This window comes from Carassius auratus, unplaced genomic scaffold, assembly GCF_003368295.1.
Source record: "Carassius auratus strain Wakin unplaced genomic scaffold, ASM336829v1 scaf_tig00018201, whole genome shotgun sequence".
In the NCBI taxonomy this organism is placed as follows: Eukaryota; Metazoa; Chordata; class Actinopteri; order Cypriniformes; family Cyprinidae; genus Carassius; species Carassius auratus.
The window spans coordinates 100,298-121,579 of NW_020524862.1; the positions used below are offsets into that span (position 1 = coordinate 100,298).

Below are 21,282 nucleotides of genomic sequence, written 5' to 3' on the forward strand. Positions count from 1 at the left end.
AATTAGAGTAATGAAACTCTTGGATATCTCAGACATTTCCTTAATTAAAACATCACTGTTAAGTGCTTGGACATGTTCGCTGTGTGAGTGTCTGAGGGAGTGTGTGTGTGTGTGTGTGTGTGTGTTTTCTTTAAATGCTCAGACCTGCACTTACACTGATAAGGCAGGATAGATCCTCCAACAACCTTCCTCAGCTGAAACCAGTATTGATCTGCTCTGTTCCGGAAGCAGAATCTTCTTTGAGGCCATGAGCAGATTTGTGAAATGAGAGAGATGGAAAAACAAACTTGGGATGCACCGAAATGAAATTTCTTGGCCAAAAGCGAAACCGAACAAAACGAAACACTGGTCCGAAGTCTGAGTACTGAACGTGCATTTTATTTTTTTCATTTCCCATTTTTTTCACCATTGCATAAATTAAATTGCCAAAATATGATTTTAAAAATATGTATTAATTTATTAAAAATACTATGCATCAATTGATTAACAATACTATGCAATTAAAGCTAAAATAAAATAAATAAATAAAATAAAACTGAGGTTATATAGAAAGTATATATGAAACATAACAATTAGTGAAACTACCTTTGCATTTATTTATACTTGTATACTAAAATGTAACAAGTATAAACACTCAAGTGGCCGTTAACAATTAACAATAAGGTTTCATTTGTTAACATTAGCTACCTTCCTAACATGGCAAATACTTAATATTAACCTTAGTAAACTATAGTTAATATATTAACCTAGTTAATTTCAACATTTACTAATACATTATTAAGAACAAAAGTTGTGCCTGCTGACATTATTTAATGGTTCAGAGTAGGGATGTCAAATTTCGATTATTTCCATGATCGATCGTCGTTTAAATTAACGATCAATTAATCGATTAATCGTTAACCATAATACTGCAAAATGCGTCTATTGCAGGCACGCAGTCGGCGGTATGACAGGATGTGCAAAAGCCACACACACACACACAAAACGCGAATTCTCACTTGAATTAAAGAGGTTTTAGTCTGAATAAAATGCTAGTAGCAGGATTATAAAATGAATAGATGCGATTATGATCATTTGATAAAATGAAGAGAGCGCGCCATACTTTTGAGGTCATTTTACTTTATTGACAGTTTCCAATCCCGCACGGAGAACGCTGAACGCGCCTCTTTAAATGGTTTTGTGGTTCTCGTTGTTGTATTTTAAAGCACAATTGCAATGTTTTCAACTGACATTATTGTATTTAAAATAAAATTATCCGAAATGTGGAGCGCGTGTGACTGCGCTGCACATTAAGTGAACTACATCGGCGCTGCTGCACCAAAACACTGTTGCTCACATTAATTGATCCTGCTGGATTCTGTCCTAGAAATCTGTCCCAGATTTTTAAAAATCCGGCATACAGCGCATTAGATCGTGACAGTGCATGCGTGCAGTCGAGGATGAGCGAGCGCGGCTTTGGCTAGATTTATTTGGAGGTTATTGCTCATGTCTCATTCGGCACAAATCGAAATGTTTCCATATTCGCAATGTATTTGAATGTTAAACTATTATTTATAATGTAAACTAGGCTTGTACTTAACACGCATTCGCATATAGACGGAAAAGATGATCCTCTTCATATGAGCAAAAACGTCCTTGGCATAACAGCAGAGTGGACCGGTATACCACTGTCTATTTAAACTGACCAATGTAACCTTTTAATGTTTAGTTGACTATTTTATTTTGATAATGAACAGACTGCGATGTAAGTTTGAATCGCTAGAATATACGTGTGCAGCAGGCTCCGGGGCGATCGAAACAGCTGAGACATTAAAAAAAATATATATTTTCCGCAAAAGTGTTTACTTTCATTTGTGCACACTCACAATAAAAACAGAAGATTTGTGCTCCTGTAAAATAAAGCAAACAAACAGAATGCGTTGTCATCCTTTTTTTTTTTTTTTTTTTTTGTGAACTTATGGAGCGCCCACACTTCTGTTTTAAATCCGTTAATCTTAATTATTTAAGTCGGATATATTTCGCATAGCCTATTTAAAAAAAAAAATAAAAAAAAAACATGAAAACAAATTTTTATTTTTATGTTGGGCCTATTACTTAGTAGGCTATAAATTTTTCTTAAAGCGTCCCATTTTGTCCCAGGGCTTAGAACCTGTGCCCTAGTCAGGTCCATGCAGAAACTTGTGAACGATGCTCGGCGTCACCGTTTAGTGACAGCAGTGAATGCTCCAGGAATGTGTCGGTCACAGCGCCTATTAATCGCTGTTTTTAATCCAGCAATTATTTATTTAGAAATATAAGCTTTGTTTATTAGAGGAATAATAGGTTAACTGGAAAATGTTAGATCGCGACCATGCTTTTGGACCCCATAGTCTTCATTTACGCGGCTTTGTTCTGGTTTGCCGGTTGGTCACGAATTTCCACAAATTCAGTAGCTATATTTAGGCATTGTTTCTTTTCCTAAATATTCATAGTCTAACCCTCTAATTTCCCAGGTTTATTTTATTATCTTTCGCTTTTAATAACTGTTTTCGCATCTCTTACTGTGGTAAACATGGGAAGGGAAATTAAAGATTTCATGAATTAAGAATTCGTTCGATTTATTAATTTGTTCCCTTATTTCACTTAAATCATGGGTTATTTAGGGAACAAAATTAATGAAACATGGACAATTGCCACATTAATAATTCGTAGGAATGAATTAACAAGTTGTAGGAATGAATAGACTACCTGTCCTGTCACTGTGTCCCGCAGCCCTGCAAAGCGCACGATATAAGTTATCTGATGAAATGATTAGTAACTACATTTCTATTGCTTTTAATGTTGAATAACTTTTATGTTGTTTTCTATTTTAATGTACTTTAAAGTTTAAATCACATTAAAAGCTTAATTTGTACATTGTGAATGAATGATGATGCTTTTATATATCGTCACCGTCACTCACAGCCGCTCGCACGTGTTGAGTGCGCATGAGCCGCACGCAGCCCAACATTGAATCGGTTAACCGACCATCGACAGCCTTAATCGATTGCATCTCTTATCGACAATTAATCGATCATCGATTAATCGTTGACATCCCTAGTTCAGAGCTAACATGAACTAACAAAGAATGATTTTTTAACAGTATCAAAGATGAATGCATATTGTAACAAATGAATTGCTCATTGTTATTTAATGTTAATTTCAACATTTACTAATGTTAATTAAAGATACCTAATTGTAAAGAGACATCAAAACTTAATGTAAAGGTGTCAACGATGTGAACTACATAAAATTTATGTTGTAGCAGTGTACCTGTTATTTGACAGACTATTTACAGCACTAACTGCAATGAAAGTACAAAAGTGTCTATGCCCAGCATGATAAGTATTTAGTGTGTAGCATGGCAATTAAAGAGAGTTCAACCCCCCCCCCCCAAAAAAAAAGAAAAGAAAAAAGTCCCCTTCATACTGTCCATTCCTGACAAACTTGTTTGGTTTGATTACCAGCATTCTTCAAAGTATCTTCTTTTGAGATCTGCAATCTGCAAGAATCTGGTTAACAGTCATGGCTATGCAGAAAAATAAGTGAACACTGTGATAAAATGCTTGAAAATTTCACATTCAGTAAATCCAAAGCTTGCTGTTGATCAGGTCTCTTCAGTTAATATTCCCCCCAGTTACTGCAGAAAATAACATGGTGAAATGGTCAATGCAGACATTTTACTTAAACTTACTTTCTAATTGACTCTACTCGCTGCTAGTCCAGTCACAGAAGTATAACAAAGATGATGTTCCACTGTCTTGGACACCTGTGAACACCGAGCAGTGCATGGAGTCCGAGCAATGTCAGACATTCTTTCAGTGATGACACTTCTCTTGATTACTACAAAACATTAGAAATATTAAAAAAAATTTGTAGCATGTTAAGAGAAATAATCATTTTCATAATTATTCCTGTGTGTCTCTACATCCTGAGTGAAGAAGCAATTAAAGTAGCAACAAAAGTGATGATGTGTTTGTGTTCTGTATTTTGGCAGAGATGAGCATCTGTACATGCACGGTCTGCTTGCATTTAGCAGCTGTGAAAGCAGGACAGAGACCAATGATCTCAGACATACTGATGCATATATGACTGGAGTACATTCTCTTCATAAAAAATAACTGAAAGTAGCTTATTAGCTTGTGAATTTAGTTGAGGTTATTTGAAAAACAAATCTTCACTCCCACGTATTTTAAGAAATATGGGAGAAAACAACGTTTGCCTGTTGCAACTGCATTTACAAAAATAAGAATGTGGAGGCTAAAAATACAAACAAACCTTTCTCTTTAAATGCTTGGCCGTGATCATCCTCCTCTTCCTCATCTGTTTGTTGGCGGACCATAGTGTTGCTCGTCAGTTTTCTGCAGCATAAACACTCTAGACTCACACAAAAATACTTAGATCAAAGATGAAAAAGATATCGGTCATTTATTTTTAACTTGCATTTTGCACAAAGCAAGCAAGCCGTATTCGCTGCAGTCGCATATGTGAGGTGAACTTTGCGAGTTCCTTTATGAGCACCTGCGCTAGTAAAATACTAAAAATAAATGTTCAACGATGCTTTCCAGAAGTGTGTTATTGAAATGAGTAATGATATACATCCATATATCTTGGTAAATAATCCATTGATTTGTTTGCATCCAAACTTGCATTCCAACTGATAACCAAACCATGTTTTGTTTTGTTGTGTTGTGTTTTTTTATTTAGTTATATTTTTTATAGTTGTGTTTGTGTTTGTGATTTTTGTTTTATTTTGTTTTATCAGGATTTGGTTCTTTGCAATATTAGTTGTGGTAGGTTACATCATGGGGAGGAACAATCTCATTCTAGAGAGCATTTGATTGGTCAAAAGTCTGTGTAGTGCAGGATGAGTCATCAGTATTCTGTTCTGTCTCCAGAAAAGAAAGACTGAAAATCTGTATCTGATAAGTTTATTTTGTCAAATCTAGGAGTATATAAAGGTCTCAAAGCTAACACACATTGATTTTTCAATCATAAATTGTGCTAAAACAAAAACATTCATTAAAAAAGGTAAAAAATTAGATATGCACCAAATAACATTGTCATTTAGAAGATCTCCTTGTGGTGTGGAGTGCACGATGCCTCATGCTTCTCAGAGAAGTTGATATCTACACATGAGAGCATAGGAAATCTGTCCAGCTGTTGCGATAAGTTTCTGCCTCTTATGGCCAGTCTGACAGCCGTGCCGCCGCATCTTCCTACAGTAATCACCACTCAATCTGCTCAGCTCTGTAGTGTTGCACCAGGAAACAGGATGTTGCTTGGCCATAGATATTATTCTCTTTGTTTGCCACATTTGTTTGGACTTTATATTGTAAAGCTAGGCTGAGAATGATAGCTGAGCTTCAGGCAACTAGTAAGTAAATCATTATGAAGCTGAAAAATGTTGATTGGCTATTTCAGTCAGTTTCCTACCAGTAATTGTGGTCAGTATCTACTTAGTGCTCATGTGTGTAGTCTTATCACTGGGTGCAAAGCAACTCAAACAGGAAGTGACCGTGAAGCAGTGTCCTTCACAGGGCTATGACGTCACTCTGCTTCCTGCTGGTGTTGGCTTGACTTTGTTGTTGGGTTTGTAGCTGGTTTCAGAAAGCTGATCATCGTAAAGCTAATCTTAGATCTCTTTTTCCTGTTTGTCACTGTGAACTAACTGTAATGTTCCGCTGATTCAGAAATGGCATTTCAGGTCACTCACAAAAAAAAAAAAAAAAAAAAACATTGTCAGTTTGGGTTGATGTTTGAGGAGACCACCAAAGTTCAGAGCATGGGAGTAATGTTTCTGTTTTGTTAAAGAGACACCGTTTTCATAATACCTCGATATTACAGGAAATGAAACAATGCGGCTTTGTGGTGTTCTGGAAGTGATGGTCGAAATATCTTCTCCAGGATATCCTCCCAATACCCACACAGGACAACAAAGCAACATTTTATCAAAAAGTTGGTATAGTCACATATGGTTTCAAGGTCATACTCGCTGTTTAAATTCATTACGCCGTAGACCAGATGCTTGTTCCAACACACATTAGATTAAGACAACAAGACAAGGTTATGAAATAACAACCTGACATTCTTTGACTGCTGGGATACTAAAATCAGCGTGAACGATAATTTAATGACTTAATGTTAAATTAATGTTTGTGGACCCCATCTGTAGCATGCTGTGGATTAGCAAAGAGGATATTTGGCTTGGGATGGGATGGAGTACTGATCCAGTGTTTTGGGTTTTTATAAACTGAGTTAATTGACTGCATACAGATGCAGATTGACTTTCAGAGTTGTAAATAATCCAGAATGTTCTTTATTAAGAAACTTTGCAAACCATCTGCTTCTCAAAGAGTGTTTGAGAACATAATATTACATTATAATGCACATTACAGCTATAAATTTGGAAGTATACGTTATTATTAAAAAATGGCAGAATTGGTTTTCTGAGAAGACTGCAGTTGTTTTTACCACAAGAAGAACACACGTTGGATGTGTTGAGCATCTACGTCATTTATGTGTCTTGCACAACTTAGAAAATGTTTGGTTTTCTATCATGAATGTTAAAATATTTTACATTGATAAAATAAATACTAATTTGTTTTAAATTAATTTCATGATTTGACTTTTCTGCTTAAAGTTTTTAAAGTTCAGTAAATGCATGACTTTCAAAGTCATGATCTTAGTATTGACAAATTTATGATTTGTTTTAATTATTTTTTAATTTTTTAATTATGATTTTTTTTATGAAATTTTATTTAAGTGATTTAATTTCATGTTTAAAATGTTAAAACCTGATATATTATTAGTTATTCATTTAACATGCTGTGCTGTGTAGTTTAGCACATCGCTTTTTGTAAATCATAGATAAATAGCCATTTAACATAATTTTCAAAAAAAATAGTTTTTGAAATATTTAGTGTACACGTGTTATTGCAAGTTACAGCTGACAAAAAATGATCGACTCTTTTTGACCAGGCCAGTAGGAAAAAAACCTTTTAGTAGAGCCCCACTGTGTATTTTATATTGTGTTGGTTGTTTGTTCAGTATTATTGCTGCTCTTGCACAGAGATTTCCTTCAGGAATCAATAAAGTACATCTTTTATCAATCTATTTATTAACCTACACCATCTGCACAGGAAATGGGCTCAGAAAGAGAACAAGAAAGGAAGAGCAGGGCTGAGCGAACGTGTGGGGGCCTGAGCTATAGAGAAAAAAGGGGTGTTTTACTCACGTCTGTGAGTAAGTCATGGAGCGAGTGACACAGGAGGAAGGTATTATGGAGTCTCCCTCAAGCGTGAGAGTTTTGTAGAGCTCTCACTTACTCAAAGCTGAGCCATTGTCATACTATGATCAAACCCGGGGATCACCCAGAATAACCAGTTACACTCACTGACACGCTCTCACCCAGCGTACTCACAGAGCCTTGCTTTCACTGTGACAACTTCAGGGAGTCCCCCGTTCTTCATCCAGACTGATATGTAATGCCTTCAGTTTCTCTCTGAGTTTCCTCCAGGATCATACACGCAGAGGGAGTTTATAGTGCTGGAGTGTGAAGCTATTCCTGGCTATGGTTTACACACCACAGGGAAAATCCTCACTTTTGAGTGACGCCATTTCCTTTTTGATCTCCTTTTTCCAGTTTATTGCTGGAAATTAGGAATGGGTGTGATTACCAGAACTAAGAAGTGTCAGCAATAATTGATCATGAAAAAAAAAAAGTTTTGTTTAGGATTTGGTTCATTTTTCTTTGCTTCGTTTTTTTTTTTTTTTTTTTTTGTTTATTCTTTGTTTTTAAAATTATTTTCTATTCTATTCTTTTTTTATTTTTAATATTTAATATTTTTATTAGATACTTTTATTTAAAACTTGTTTTATTTTTGTTTTGTGGTTTCATTTTGTTTTGCTTTGCTTTGTTTTTTCTTTTTCTTTTATTCTTTAGTTTTTAATTATTTTATGTTCTATTCTTTTTTTTTTTTGTAAATGTCATGTGCATTTAGGCAAAAATTTATTTTTAAGTGTAAATCAATGTACCAGCTAACAACAATTATCTATACATAGAATAGTTTGACAGAAACCAACTCCCTGTCCTTGAAAGCTGCATTTAACTATTACCTGAGTAAAATGACCAAAATGTCCACCCTTCCTGCAAGTAAAAAAGCAAGCGGTCTGAGAGCTCCCTGTGGCCCAGAAACAACCCATCCGGAGCCTGAAATCTGGGACCCATCTGCCAGGATGTGGTGAGACGGACATGAGTGGGGTTGAGCCATTTAGTAATTATAAGTCTATGGCTCAAGCCATGCCAGAGTGAGGTGCAGTATGTAGGCGGAGAGGAGGAGGAGGACAATGTCTTTCTTTTAAAAACGCTGACTGTAAAGACTCAATGACACGCGCTTAGTCACTTCGTGAGTACAGATGCTGTTTTATTCATCCGTTTATGCCTTTTGTTAATGAAGAGAGCCTTTCAACCACTCAAGTCATGCATGCAGTTGAATAAAGGGTCAGAAATGTAAATGCTAGAGGAAATGGAAGTGTAACCTTGATGCAGGAAGTGAGCAGGAGCTGACAGAGTGTGTGAAAATGATTTCCATTGAATATCCTGCAGCACATCCTGTGTCTGTAGGAGGACGAAGAGCGTCCTCTCTTTCTTTGTCAATCTTTCGTTCTGTTAGCAACAGGTTTGGAGACACAAAAGCTCATCAGCGGGAGCTATGAAGTTTGTCCATAAGAGTTATATTCTAGAAGGCACAACTAGCATCTGGGCTCCAGAGGAGATGTGATGCGTGGGTTTGTTTGCTGACTTTTGTGCGAGATTGTTTGCTTGTGTGTGTGTGTGTGGTATGCATGTGTTTGTATGTGCGAGTGCATGTGGAGGCGCCAGACTGGGGCTTCGGCGAAGAGTGACATTTATTAGTTATCTAGAATGATTGAGATTGTGTGTTTGCCCCCTTATGCAGTTTGGCTGCCGCTCCATGTCAGTGCAGCTCGGTGAGGTGTAGTAATAACTGCAGTTATCAGTTGAGTTTGGGGCTGAGCTGGTGACTCACCGCTGGTCTGTGATCAGTGTAGGCTGACACCCACACGCTCGCCAAACTGCACTCTGAGATCTCGCGTGGGTCAGGTCCAGCTCGGATGAGACAAATCGAAATGGTTTGAGCGTTGAACTTCATAGTAAAACACAAATATTTCTCAACAGATTCTCCCAAGAATCTAAAAATCTCTCCAGATTTGAACTCCGACTTAGATTTGTCCAAGCGGCTAGCCTGACATTTGACTGTAACGATATCATTTTGAAAGAAGTCGAATGGTACAAATGACAGTCGGATCATCGTTGAGCGATGAGTGCAATTCAAATCGAAAGGACTGTGAATATCTTGTGTGACACGTGTCTTCTAACATTTTTATCTCAGTGGAAAATTTACCATGAACAGGTTTTTTTTTTTTTGGCATATGGGGCAACACAGATTGAATGTTCCTCACAGTAAGTCACCAAAGCAAAAATGAGTAACAAAATTAATTATGCATTTACTCTAATTTATGCATTTACTCTTTAATGTTTTTACATTGCATTAAATTGCTCAAAACTGGCAGTAAAGATATTATATATAAATATATATACCATATATGATGTTACAAAAGATTTATATTTTAATTGAATGCTGAATTTAATTTTTTAGACTTTCTTCTAATCATAGAAGTCTTAAAAAAATCATGCATCATGGTTTCAGCAATAAAAGAAAAAAAAGAAAGTAAAATCCACATTGATAATAATAAGAAATGTTCATTGAGCACCAAATCTGCAAATTAGAATGATTTCTGAAAGGTAATGTGGAAATATTACAAATGATAGTAGTATAAAATATATTTAAAAAAAACAATTGGCTCTCAGTATTCTACTCCTCAATATACATTTGTTTTATATTACAAATTTTAATTTTGTTGAATCTAGCAAATTTGTATTATATTGCATACAATATAATAAGGTACAACATTTTTTATTTTACTGGATCTGTACTCTTTTAAAAGGTACTGATATGTATGCTTTAGGAACTAGATATGTACCTTAAATTACTAATATCTATCTTGTAAGGTAATAATATGTACCATTTAGAGTTAAATATGCTAATGTTTTAGCTTTTGTACCACAGTCACACAGTTTAATTTAATCACATGATCTGTCAAGATTTCTCCCCCCTACACACACACAGCACAATAACAGACTAGTGGTACTGGTAGTGCTGGAGTGGCAGACACAATGCTGTTTTGTTTGAGTTTCAGCGTAGCACAAGACAAACAGTTTGAGCTGTTCTACGAACCGTAATCTTCTGCTGTCAGCACACGGGCCATGCGGGATGTCTAACTCTGTGTGTGTTTCTTTCTCTCTGCATGTGTGTATGCAGTGTTCTGTGGTAATTTCTGTTCCTGTTTGTTCCTGAACTCTTGTCCAAATTTTGTGTACGTGTTAATATTTTTATGTTGTGTGTCAGTTGTTCAAGTGCACTGTGAAAGAGTTGACTTGAGCTTAGCTTAACTTCTGCTGCTCTCTTTTAGGAGCGTTTCATTACCACAGACTCTCACAACTTTCACGTGCTGATTTGCATTTTACTGATCATGAGTTTCCGTTTCCCAAACAGTTTTTTGATCATTAAAATTGATTACGATACCCACACAAATAAAAAAAAACCTAAAAAAATCAATTTAAATATATTCGTGTATTTATATGCATTATACCACTACATTTTCTAAATATGTAAATTATGCTATTTATTTGCGTGTATTCAAATATTAACCTCAGTCGAAAGTTAAAAATAGAGAACAAGAAAGCCATGTATATCAGTAATCTGAATTTTATGTGAAAGTTTATAAACTGTAGATGATTCAAGCTGGGTGAGATTTGACGGTAAGAATTGATAATTTTAAGACGTAGGTGTAGACCAAACACACTCGCGTACACATTTCTAACCAACATCTGGCAGAGAGAGAGTGTCATTGTCTTTGAACCAATCAGAGATGATAGAATACCAGGGCTTGCAAAATTTCAACATTCCTGGTAACCCTTCGGGCAGGCATTCTTCGGTTTTTGGTAGCTCAAAATGAATTTAACTAGCACGAATAAAAAAGACATCAGAACTTTACTATGGACAAATCAGCATGATCAGCAAAAACTAGTAGCATGTAGGGATGTAACGATTCACTAAACTTGCAATGCTATAAAATTCACAATACAGATTACACAACATTTTCTTACAATTCATTTTTATTTTTTTTTTATTTTTTTATTTTTTTACAAAATTAGATTTAAGACAAATTATAAATGAAAGGTGTCCTTTATTTCTCAGACAAAATGCTGCATATTTCTTTGTGAAATTGAAATGTTTAATAATAAAACTAACTTAAAGAAATTATACAGCTAAAATAAATATCTTCATATAAACAAAGGCCTGTGCTCCATTTAAAATCAGAGGCAACTAATAAATTTGAATTACTTTCCGAAAAATATGCTAAACACATGTTATTTGGATTGTGATTATTAAAATTTGAAGCAAAAACCGAATGGTCTGATTTTACCTTTTGTGGGGAGGAGCCAATCACAGTTCACTTTGTGATGGCTGACCGATGCACGTATATGCATGCACTCACACTTCAGACCTAAACTAATCAATAAAAAAAAAAAAAAACATTCTTTTAATGACTTTAAATGTGTCCATATACATTTATTTTTTTGAACAAATATTTATTTGATATAATACCTAATAAATAGCATGGCAAGTTGATTATGGTTTTTCAGATAATATTCTGCTGAAAGTAGATTTGAGTCGATACATCGATGTGGTGGGAATGTCAGAATTGATTTCTGTGCTGCACATCTCTCTTTCTCTTTCACTTCCACTCTCTTTTTTCCCTTTCATGCTTTTTATCTCTAATGAATTGGTGTGTCATTATGAATAGAGAGGTCAAAGGTAGCAGTGCTTTAACACAAAATTTATATAAAATTAAAATATGTAGATGCATTGATACAGTTTTGAAACAATATTTAAAAAAGATGTGTATAACTATTAATGTATGTATGTCTATATCTATGTACAGTGTGTCTATCTGGTATATTTAGTGTTTATATATGTGTGTTTATACTAAATATACTGCATTTATAATATATAATAATAAAAATCTATAATAATAAATGTGTATATAATCGTAAGTTATTTTTGCTTTGGGGTCAATTTATTGAATTTAGTTACATTTTGCTGGTATTGATATTTAATAAATTTAACGGTGATACTTTGAAGTATACTTTGTAGCAGTCAGGGGAGTGTGCCCGTCCCAAGACAGACCATTGAAATGAAGTGCACATGGGCTGCTTGCCCAGCTCTCAGTGAAGGCTGAAGTCAAGGAAGTAGATGGGGCACAAAACAAAGAGATGGGGTTGTTCAGGATGTGGTAAGAGTATATCAAAAAAGGTTTGATTGGCAGGATGGGGTTAGGGGGATTTCTGCAGGGGACAAGCCCTGTCTGCAATCACCACCCCCTTTTTCAATTCATCAGGCACATGTGTCCTCCCTTCCCCTGAGACAGACCTTAACCAGGCAGTGGTATAATGAGACAAAAGTGTCCTCAGTCTTTGTTTTGATTGGCACAAGGCAGTTTTCTCCAGACATTCGCGCACACACACACAGCACTGGCAGCTAAGCCTTCTGAAACGGAGACAGAAAAGCCTGGAATTAATATTATTATACTCCCAACTTCAAAGAGAATCTTGTCTCTTAGATTTCATCTTTGAGTCTGTGTTTATTTGCAGGTCAGAAATGAGAGTCTGCTGCATACAGACAGCTGCGTGACAACATTGAAACAGCATGGTGGACAGTCTTAATCTTGTCTTAATCAATGAAATTGAATTTTTTTTTTTTATATATTTATTTTACAGTTTAAAAAAATAAAAGAAATAGCACTACAGTATATACAATGTTTTCAGAAGAATCCAGAAATGTATAGTAAGCTGAAGCTGAACACCAATAAACTGAACTTCCCTTTGTTCAGGCAAGTAAAAATGTGTAACTAGCTAAGTACCACATAACAATATCATTAAAGATTTGCGGAAACTCCTTAAAATATTACTTTCAGGACTCTTTATTTTTATTTTTTTCACAAACTTATATTTTTTAGGAGCATAGGCTTTCACAACGGTTTAACAAGTTTTATATTTGTGAATCTTTTATGTTGAGTTGAGTAACATTAACTAAAATGTTGTTTTCATGATCATTGAAACATTTAAAGAAAACTTTACTCTAAATTAAAAAATAATGTGCAGTTTTGTTAAGAATAAAATGGACTGAAATGAAAGAATATGAATACATCATGAAGTAATAAAGAACATTAGTCAAATGATAAAAAATAAGACTATAAAAAATGGTGTGGGATTGAACCGTGGTGGTGGTGGATTAGTCTCCTCTATTCTTCATCCCTGTGTTCAGGAACTCCCCAAGGCTCTGTACTCGGTCCAACTAAACTGATTCCTCTTCACTCTGAGGAATTTAACTTGACCTTTTAATTACACACATCACGCCCAAGACTCCTGTGCGGTTGAACAGGCTGATGTGCACTGCTCTCCTTTAGTCTCTTTTCTCGTAATCGAACTGATAGTCATGTAATTTGAGCTTGTACTTTGCATCTGTACTGCTGTGAGCGGCAGGGAACGCCTGCTGTCTCTGAGGACTCATTATAGAAGGATAATGAGTTTGAAATAGCTCTTTTATAGAAATTGTTTTGCCCCACAATTTTGTGTTTATAAGATTGTGGGTAATATCCCACATACGCTCGCTGTTATCTCTGCTATGTAGTCTTTTTTTTAAAGAGTATTTATGGAATTAGTTAATTTCACATAAAGAGAGGGAGGATTTAATAATGAGCACACGAAATATTCCGGTCACATGAATTTGTGTTTGACAGCATTTGCATGTTAATGATTTTAGCTGTAAGCAGAGGCACACATTACCACTGAATTATTTGAATATTTTTTTCATTAGATTGCATAAGCTGTGAATCTGTTTACATTGTACTTCTTTAAAAAAAATGCATTGCCTCATATGAAATGAATGAAGCTCTGTTGCCTTTTGTAAAAGCTCTGTGTATTTCAACTCACAAAGCTCTTACTGTATCAGAGGAACTGCAGCACTTCAGACAGGATAGATTTAGGCGGGAGAAACCGAGATAAAATGATGAGAATTAAACTTTGAGATGAGATTAAGAGCGTCTCGTAACTTCTAACGGCTTGTCTGTGTCTTAAGCCCCCAGCAGCCCTCAGAAGTTTCTTTAATGTCTGCTTTTTTTCTGACAGCATTTGCATTTTTTGCGAGAAGTAGCGGTTTCTTTTTAAGGTTGTTTACTCTGTTTTCTTTGCACCACAGCCAGACTGTAAAAACTCATCTCAACCACAAATTTTAGCTTTTTTCTACCAGGTTTCTAGAAGTGAAAATGCAGAAACACGTAAGGGTGAAGGATATGGCTAAGATTACAATCAGGAAGAGCTCCTCAGAAGACCACCACTGTGTGAACCTACATTCAGCTCTCACGGTTTCATTGAAGCTGAAAATGCCCCGTTATTGATATGAGTGCGAAGAAGTGGCAAAATGCTCTGTTTTTAAAGGCAGAACTGAATAAATGTCCATCTTTTGATGCAGCAAATAAAACTACTAAATAAATACTTTGATATGTCCTAGGTTTTTTTCTGACTTCTTTATTGTCTGCCAAGCAAAAATGGTAAATCTGCCAGGTGAAAATTGGAAAAAGATTGCTTAGAAAAGTAATAACACCTCTCACCTCACCTCTCTCATGAACACAATTTTAGCTATCACTCATTTCTGTAGCACAAACTTTTAGTTAAGTGTTGATGTTCCTGTTTTTTCTTCCTTTCTTTTGTCATCTTAATGGCCAAACCGTTCATTAAAAAGTTGAACAATACAGTTGAATCCCATCAGTTTTTAATGTATGTGTTCAAAGCAGCAGAGTTGGAGTAGATTAGTGTGTACGTGTGTGTGTGTGTGTGTGTGTGTGTGTGTGTGTGTGTGTGTGTGTGTGTGTGTGGGAGAAAAGCAAGTGGGGGTTGTGGCAGCATTGATTTAGTCATAAAACAGACTTGTGATTGCCCCCCCCCATTCTAGTCTCTCCTTCCTGTATCTCCCCCATCCCTCATTATAGACACTAGAAGACCACTTCAAGGTTCAGCTGTTTAGAGTAAGAACAGACAAGCATACTTGGCTAATGGACAGGCTTATTTGTCAGTTCCTCTGCAAAATGATTGTTGACTGTTTTAATAATTCATAGTGATTTGTGTATGGGAGTTGCCGGTAATGTGCGTGCAAGTGTTGTGTGTGTGTGTGTGTGTGTGTGTGTGTGTGTGTGGCAGATTGGCCTGCAGCAGGAGGTCTTGATAGATATCTCATCTGTTCTCAAGCTCTGAGGGGTCTTGGCGCTATTACCGTACTCACTCTCGCACTCGGACCGGCCCTGCTGTGGAGCAGGCTGCCAGGTGTTTTATTGATGAGTCATGTCACTGCCCGGGTGGCTTCACTTCTGCAGAGAGCTTTCAGATAAATGCGGGACTAAAAGGTCTCCTCAAGAACTCCCTCAGCTAAAACATACAGCTTTTGCAAATGAAATTGCCCCGTTATAGGTAAACGAGCAACTGACAGTGACATAATTTCACAATTTTTGTGGTGTCTGTTGAGAAAACGAAGGCAATAATTAAACATGATAATGATATCATAAAATGTCAATAGTTTCTTTGTTTTGTATTGTTTTGAAGTTGGAAAGCTCTCCTGTGTATCGATTACATGTCTGTGTGCCGTTCTCTGACTGACAGATGACCGAAGTAGTGACGGTATTTATGGAGGAGGGTGTGTGCCACTGAATGTAGGTCAACAAAAAAGTGAAAGACAATAGTGAGCAGCGCTGAGTCCTACAGGTGTCAGGAAGCCTAGGAGAATGTCATGCCAGCCGTTAGACGTGACAGGTGCTTCCACATGACTCTGAACCTCACACACATTCTAGAACGTCATCTGCACCGTGCTCGAGGTGTTTGCACGGTTGTGTGTTTCAGATTGAGATTGAGTTTGAGCTTTAGTTCTAGTAGTCATCATCACACTCCGATTAGCCCTCATCTGCATGTAGGGATCTTGATTTAAGTACTATTTAGAGGTTTTGTGTCTCTCTCTCTCTCTCTCTCTCTCTCTCTCTCTCTATATATATATGTATATGTATGTGTGTGTGTGTGTATATATGTATGTATAATTTTTTATTTTTTTATTTTACGGTATTATTATTTCAGCAAGGACACATTAAATTACACCAGAGTGATGTGAAGACTAGATGTCACAATAGATTTTTATTATATATTTATATTTTATTTTATATTCATCAAAGAATACTGAAAGTAATCCCATTTCAACAAAAAAAATTAGGCAGTGCAACTGTTTTCAACATTGATAATTAGAATGGTTTCTTGAGCTGCAGATTAGCATATTAGAATGATTTCTGAAGGATCATGTGACACTGAAGACTGGAGTAATGATGCTGAAAATTTTGCTTTAGCATCACAGGAATACATTTAATTAAAAAAATAGCAAACAGTTATATTAAGTTGTAATATTTCTGATATTTTCTCTCTTAGCTGCAGTGCACTGACGGATGCAAATGCCTTTTGAAAGTGATTCAGTCTCTTGAGTTTCCAGAGAGCATGATGGGTGCTTGACTGGGCTGGTGGGAGGTCTCTCTGTCTCTCTCTCTCTTTAGCGGTTGCTTTCTCTTTGTCGTAATGGTGAGACTGTTAATCAAATCAATGCCTGGTCTCTGCATGGCCATCATGTGACATGTGCAAGTAATAGTTCAGTACTGAAACTACCTTTATGGCCCTGTACTTAACACTCCCTGATGAGGACCTTTAGACCCGATTGCACTTTACACAATCACACTTCATTAACAATAACAGCATGTGCCTAATGTTTTTTATGAGCTAACCACAATTGTGTTTTGATGTTGCTTTGTAGTTCTAGAAGTTGAAGAAAACATATTTTAGGGATATTTCGCTTGTATTTCAGTGGGATTAGAAAATAATAAGTCTTTGAGAACCATGGTTCATTTTGCAAACTGCCAATAATGTGTGAGTATTGACTGACTTTCCTCAAAGAGGTCAACTCCCGCTGGGCTGTATTGGCCTTTTAATATGACGTTGGCGTATGATTGAACTTGGTAGCTTTAGAAGTGACCCCTCATATAAAACTTCTCATATTCAAGACTTTGCTTCATGATTCCTTTCGGGACATTCTGCATAAGAAGCAGCCAAAATGCAGAAAATGGAAACATGCGGCCCTCACTGGACCACTATACAGCAGACACGTGGCACCATCCTGATCTGAAACACACTCACGTGTGCGTGTGTGTTTCATTGTGTATGGGGAGTAGTTATTAGAGGTTTCGACTGAAAATCCAGATTGCTTGAACATAATTGAAGGCTGAAAATAAAGGCTCTCCTGAGTCATTTCACAGTTTTTCCCCTCCTCTCCAAGTTGAGCTCGGATGAACCCCAACCCCTGCACTCTACCATTATCTGCAATTACCATAAAATCATCCGTGTTCGAATACAGTTATCCTCCATCTCCCAATAATATATGATGTTTTATGGGGTTTCATTCAGAAAGGCAGGAGTCATCCAGTCCGCAGAGCACACACAGGAAGCACTGAGGGTTTGGAGAGTTCACTGAGATGTTGGTAGGAAGTCTGGCTCTCTGGTCTGGCCACCAAGACACCAGCGTTGTGAAACAGCAGGAATAGTAGTAAAGTAGAGCAGCATGCCTAATACAGAAATAGACTGCATATTTTATAGCATTTCATAATACAGCTGCTGTTACTGCTGCTTTTATAATTCTTACTTTTTAAAAGCATGTTTATGTGAACCCAGAGTCACCATTTCTGTTAGTCTTCCTTTGACACACTCCCTTGATAAGTTCTTTCAGCCATTTCCAACATATATTTAGCCTTTTGTAGCTGTTTTGCACATTACTTGCACTTGCATATCCCAGATTAAGCTCCTGCCATATCCTGCTGAGCTGTGGTGTTGCGTGAGGTAGCGATGTGTCCTATGAAGTCCTGGCTATGTTGAAGCACACCCCCGCTCCTGTCGATAAGAGGTGAGGCACATGAGAAAAATCCTCATCCGCCCCAGCAGCGCAGAGGGAATTAGCATATGTTAGTTGCCTGTGGGCCGAGATTATTGTTCTGTCTCAAATTCAATTTCTTCTACCTCAGGAAAAGCTTCTGTACTAGGATTAACTCTCTGTGCATCCGTCACTCAGTGTCCTCAAAGGTACGCTGTCTTCTCCTTGGCTTTGTGGCCAGCGTGTGACATGTTCTCAGGATGTACCGCATGGATTGGGTTTAAATGGTTTACGGACTGCTGTGTGTGTGTCAGAGGTGTTGAAATGATGGCGGTGAACTCAACAGTCAGAACACAGGCATCTCGAGGATTCACCCGTGTAATGGTGTCACTCTCCGAGTGGGGTAGATGTTGAAATATTTTAAATGTAGTTCCCATGTGACCCACAATCTCTAATTTCCTGTGGAAGTTTATGAAGCAAGCAGGTGTGAGTGTGTTTGATGTGTATGCTGGTAATGGATATGTCGGATGTTAGAGATTAGAGATATATGTGTAAATGTTTTACATATGTGAGTTTCAGAGAATCTTACGGAGTCTGATTCACAAACAAATGACTCTGAGTCAGTTCATTTAGACAGAATAAACATCCGACTCACGTTCTAAACTGCAATTTAGAGAATCTTAAATTTAATATTACTACTGTTTAATGGTTAGATAGAAAAACATTTTCAACAGTAAAGTAAATGATTAATCAATAAAAAAACTTTGTTCACTGCATTGGTATTGTGTTGCAAACTCTATATTTTCCATGTAAACCAGTCAGCTACAAAATGGATTTTATATATATTTGTACATATTTATGTGCAAACTATCATTCAAAGGTTCCAAAATGAATTTTGCTAAAATATTTTTGATTATTGATTGAACTTATTTATTTGATGATAAAATACAGTAAATACAATAGTTTTTTTTTTATTATTATCTTTATTATTAGTATACTTTATTTTTAATTCTTTATTAATACAAAGCAAGCCCAGAGTCAGCCAAGCTGCACTGTTTTAGTTGAGCTTGCCTTTTTCCAGACTGACATCTAATATATATATGAATCCCTCAGCAGTTTCAGTATTACTGCATTAAACGGTGATAAAATGAGCAGTGACTCACCGTATTGAAAACTTGAAGGCTTAGAGGTATTAACTGAAATGAAGTTTATGGAGAGAAATGTTCTCTGGTGGGTTCATCAGAGACTTAAAATGAAATAAAAGGATCCCTTCAGCTAAGTTAGGCTTAAAAGAGCTTTATTGTCTGTATCTGAGGTGAATACCACTGAGATCTAAGGAAGTTTTTCGCACCGGTTAATCACTGACAGTTTGGAGCTGTGATTATGACCAGTGCTTTATAACTCCATATTTGACCCCGGTTCTCATCTTCCAGTTTTTCCCTTCTCCCGCTGGTTCTGCATCGCTGCTAACATGCTAATTGGTTTGTCACAGTAATGTTTTGACAGGAAGCTACGCTGATGTAGCAAGCTAATTAATGGCTCTCTAAATACAGCCAGATTTAGACAAGAAATGCAAATGTATCACCGGTGAAAGAAAGTGTTTGCTCAGAGCATGACGGTTGGGCCAGATTTTCGGCAACACTCCTGGGAGCTGCAGGTGCCCAATTGCTGCTTTACAAAACGGCACTTTGAATCCTGAAAGTTGGTGTGTGTTTGTTGTGCCTCTGGGCTAGTTATCTGCCGCTTGCAGCACGGTTCCTCTTGACCTCCCTCGGGCTAAGTGGCCTGTGCAATTGAGTGCCACCTGAAATGTTGTTCTGAAAGGTGGGTTATCTGCCTGCTTTAATCCCTCCGGAGAACCGCATATGGGGAGGAAGGGGACAAGCCTCTCAGGGCTAGAGTCCCTGTCTGCCAGACACCATGCATTATGGGAGAAGTCATTTAGGAACACAACTTTGAAAGTCTTAATGACTTGTGGTACCTAGAGATGTCGTAACTCATATTTGTTTGCATGTCTGCTTTATGTGAATAAACACAAAGATGTAATCATGCTAAAAGTTAACATAAAAAAAGGGAAATTTATAAGGTGCATAAGTTGGGAAAGCAGCTGATATTGCATGTACGTGTTTGAAGTATGAAAGAACACCTCTGTAGACAATCAGTCATCATCTTCTTGCAGTGTTCATCTGCAACAGGAGCAGATCATCTCTGTACTGTTGACCGATGCCCAGTGAGCATTTGTTTTCTGGTCTGGCTCCGACATGCCCTTCAGACTGCGTGCATCAGGTTGCACTGTATCCTCATGCTGTTTGTTTGAAGGGAGACGCATGCGGCACATTAACTTCCAGACAAGCTCAAGGACAAGAAAATAGAGAATAATAGAGAATGCTGAGAGTTCACTTTTCTCTCTGTATGTGTACACTTGCACTGACTGCTGATTTCCTGTCTGTTTAATGTACTAACCCTGTGCTTTTGCCTTTGTTCGTCTCGTTCTCTTGCAGGCGGAATCTCACCAAGCTCTCGCTGATCTTCAGTCACATGTTGGCCGAGATCAAAGCCATCTTTCTAGGTGGACAGTTCCAAGGAGACACATTCCGCATTACCAAGGCAGACGCTGCTGATTTTTGGAGAAGGTCTTTCGGTGAAAAGTAAGTTTTCTTCTCATTTCAAGATGCATGTGCCAAATCAGATCTGATCTTTCCAGTTTTCATTACAGCTCAGGTCAATTAAAGCTCTTTGTCATGGAGAGATGTTTTTTTTCTCTTCTCCATTTAGCAGTGAGTAAGTGGGGTGAACTGTCTGGTCATGTGCTGGAGTGCTGCTCTTGAGTCAGGCCTATAATTTAGCAAACATCTGCACACTAAACCAGACATGCTGATAGCTTTCCTAACTGCTCTAGTCAGCATTTGAGAGATGAAGGTCACTTTTTTTCAGGCTAATTAAGAGCATTAAGTTATTTATTTATTAATATATATTTTTTTGCCTCTTAATGCTGGAATATTAGGTTTCTCAGACAGCTTGGGCTTGTTTGCTGGGAAGAGTTTCAGTCTGCTGTACTGTTAGTCTATAAATATATATACAGAAAGAGATAATGCTGTGACACTTCATGCTTGTC

General features: G+C 36.9%; 1 protein-coding gene across 1 annotated transcript in view; it reads left to right on the top strand.

Moving 5' to 3' along the window:
• LOC113075992 (E3 ubiquitin-protein ligase CBL-B-B-like) overlaps positions 1 to 20,834 on the top strand; it is a 31,313-nt gene extending 10,479 nt beyond the window's left edge. The window contains exon 4 of the mRNA XM_026248641.1: positions 20,669 to 20,834. Within this exon, the coding sequence (XP_026104426.1) occupies positions 20,669 to 20,819 (151 nt within the window). The 3' untranslated portion in view covers positions 20,820 to 20,834. The remainder of the gene's footprint in view (positions 1 to 20,668) is intronic.
• The last annotated feature ends 448 nt before the right edge of the window (positions 20,835 to 21,282 follow it).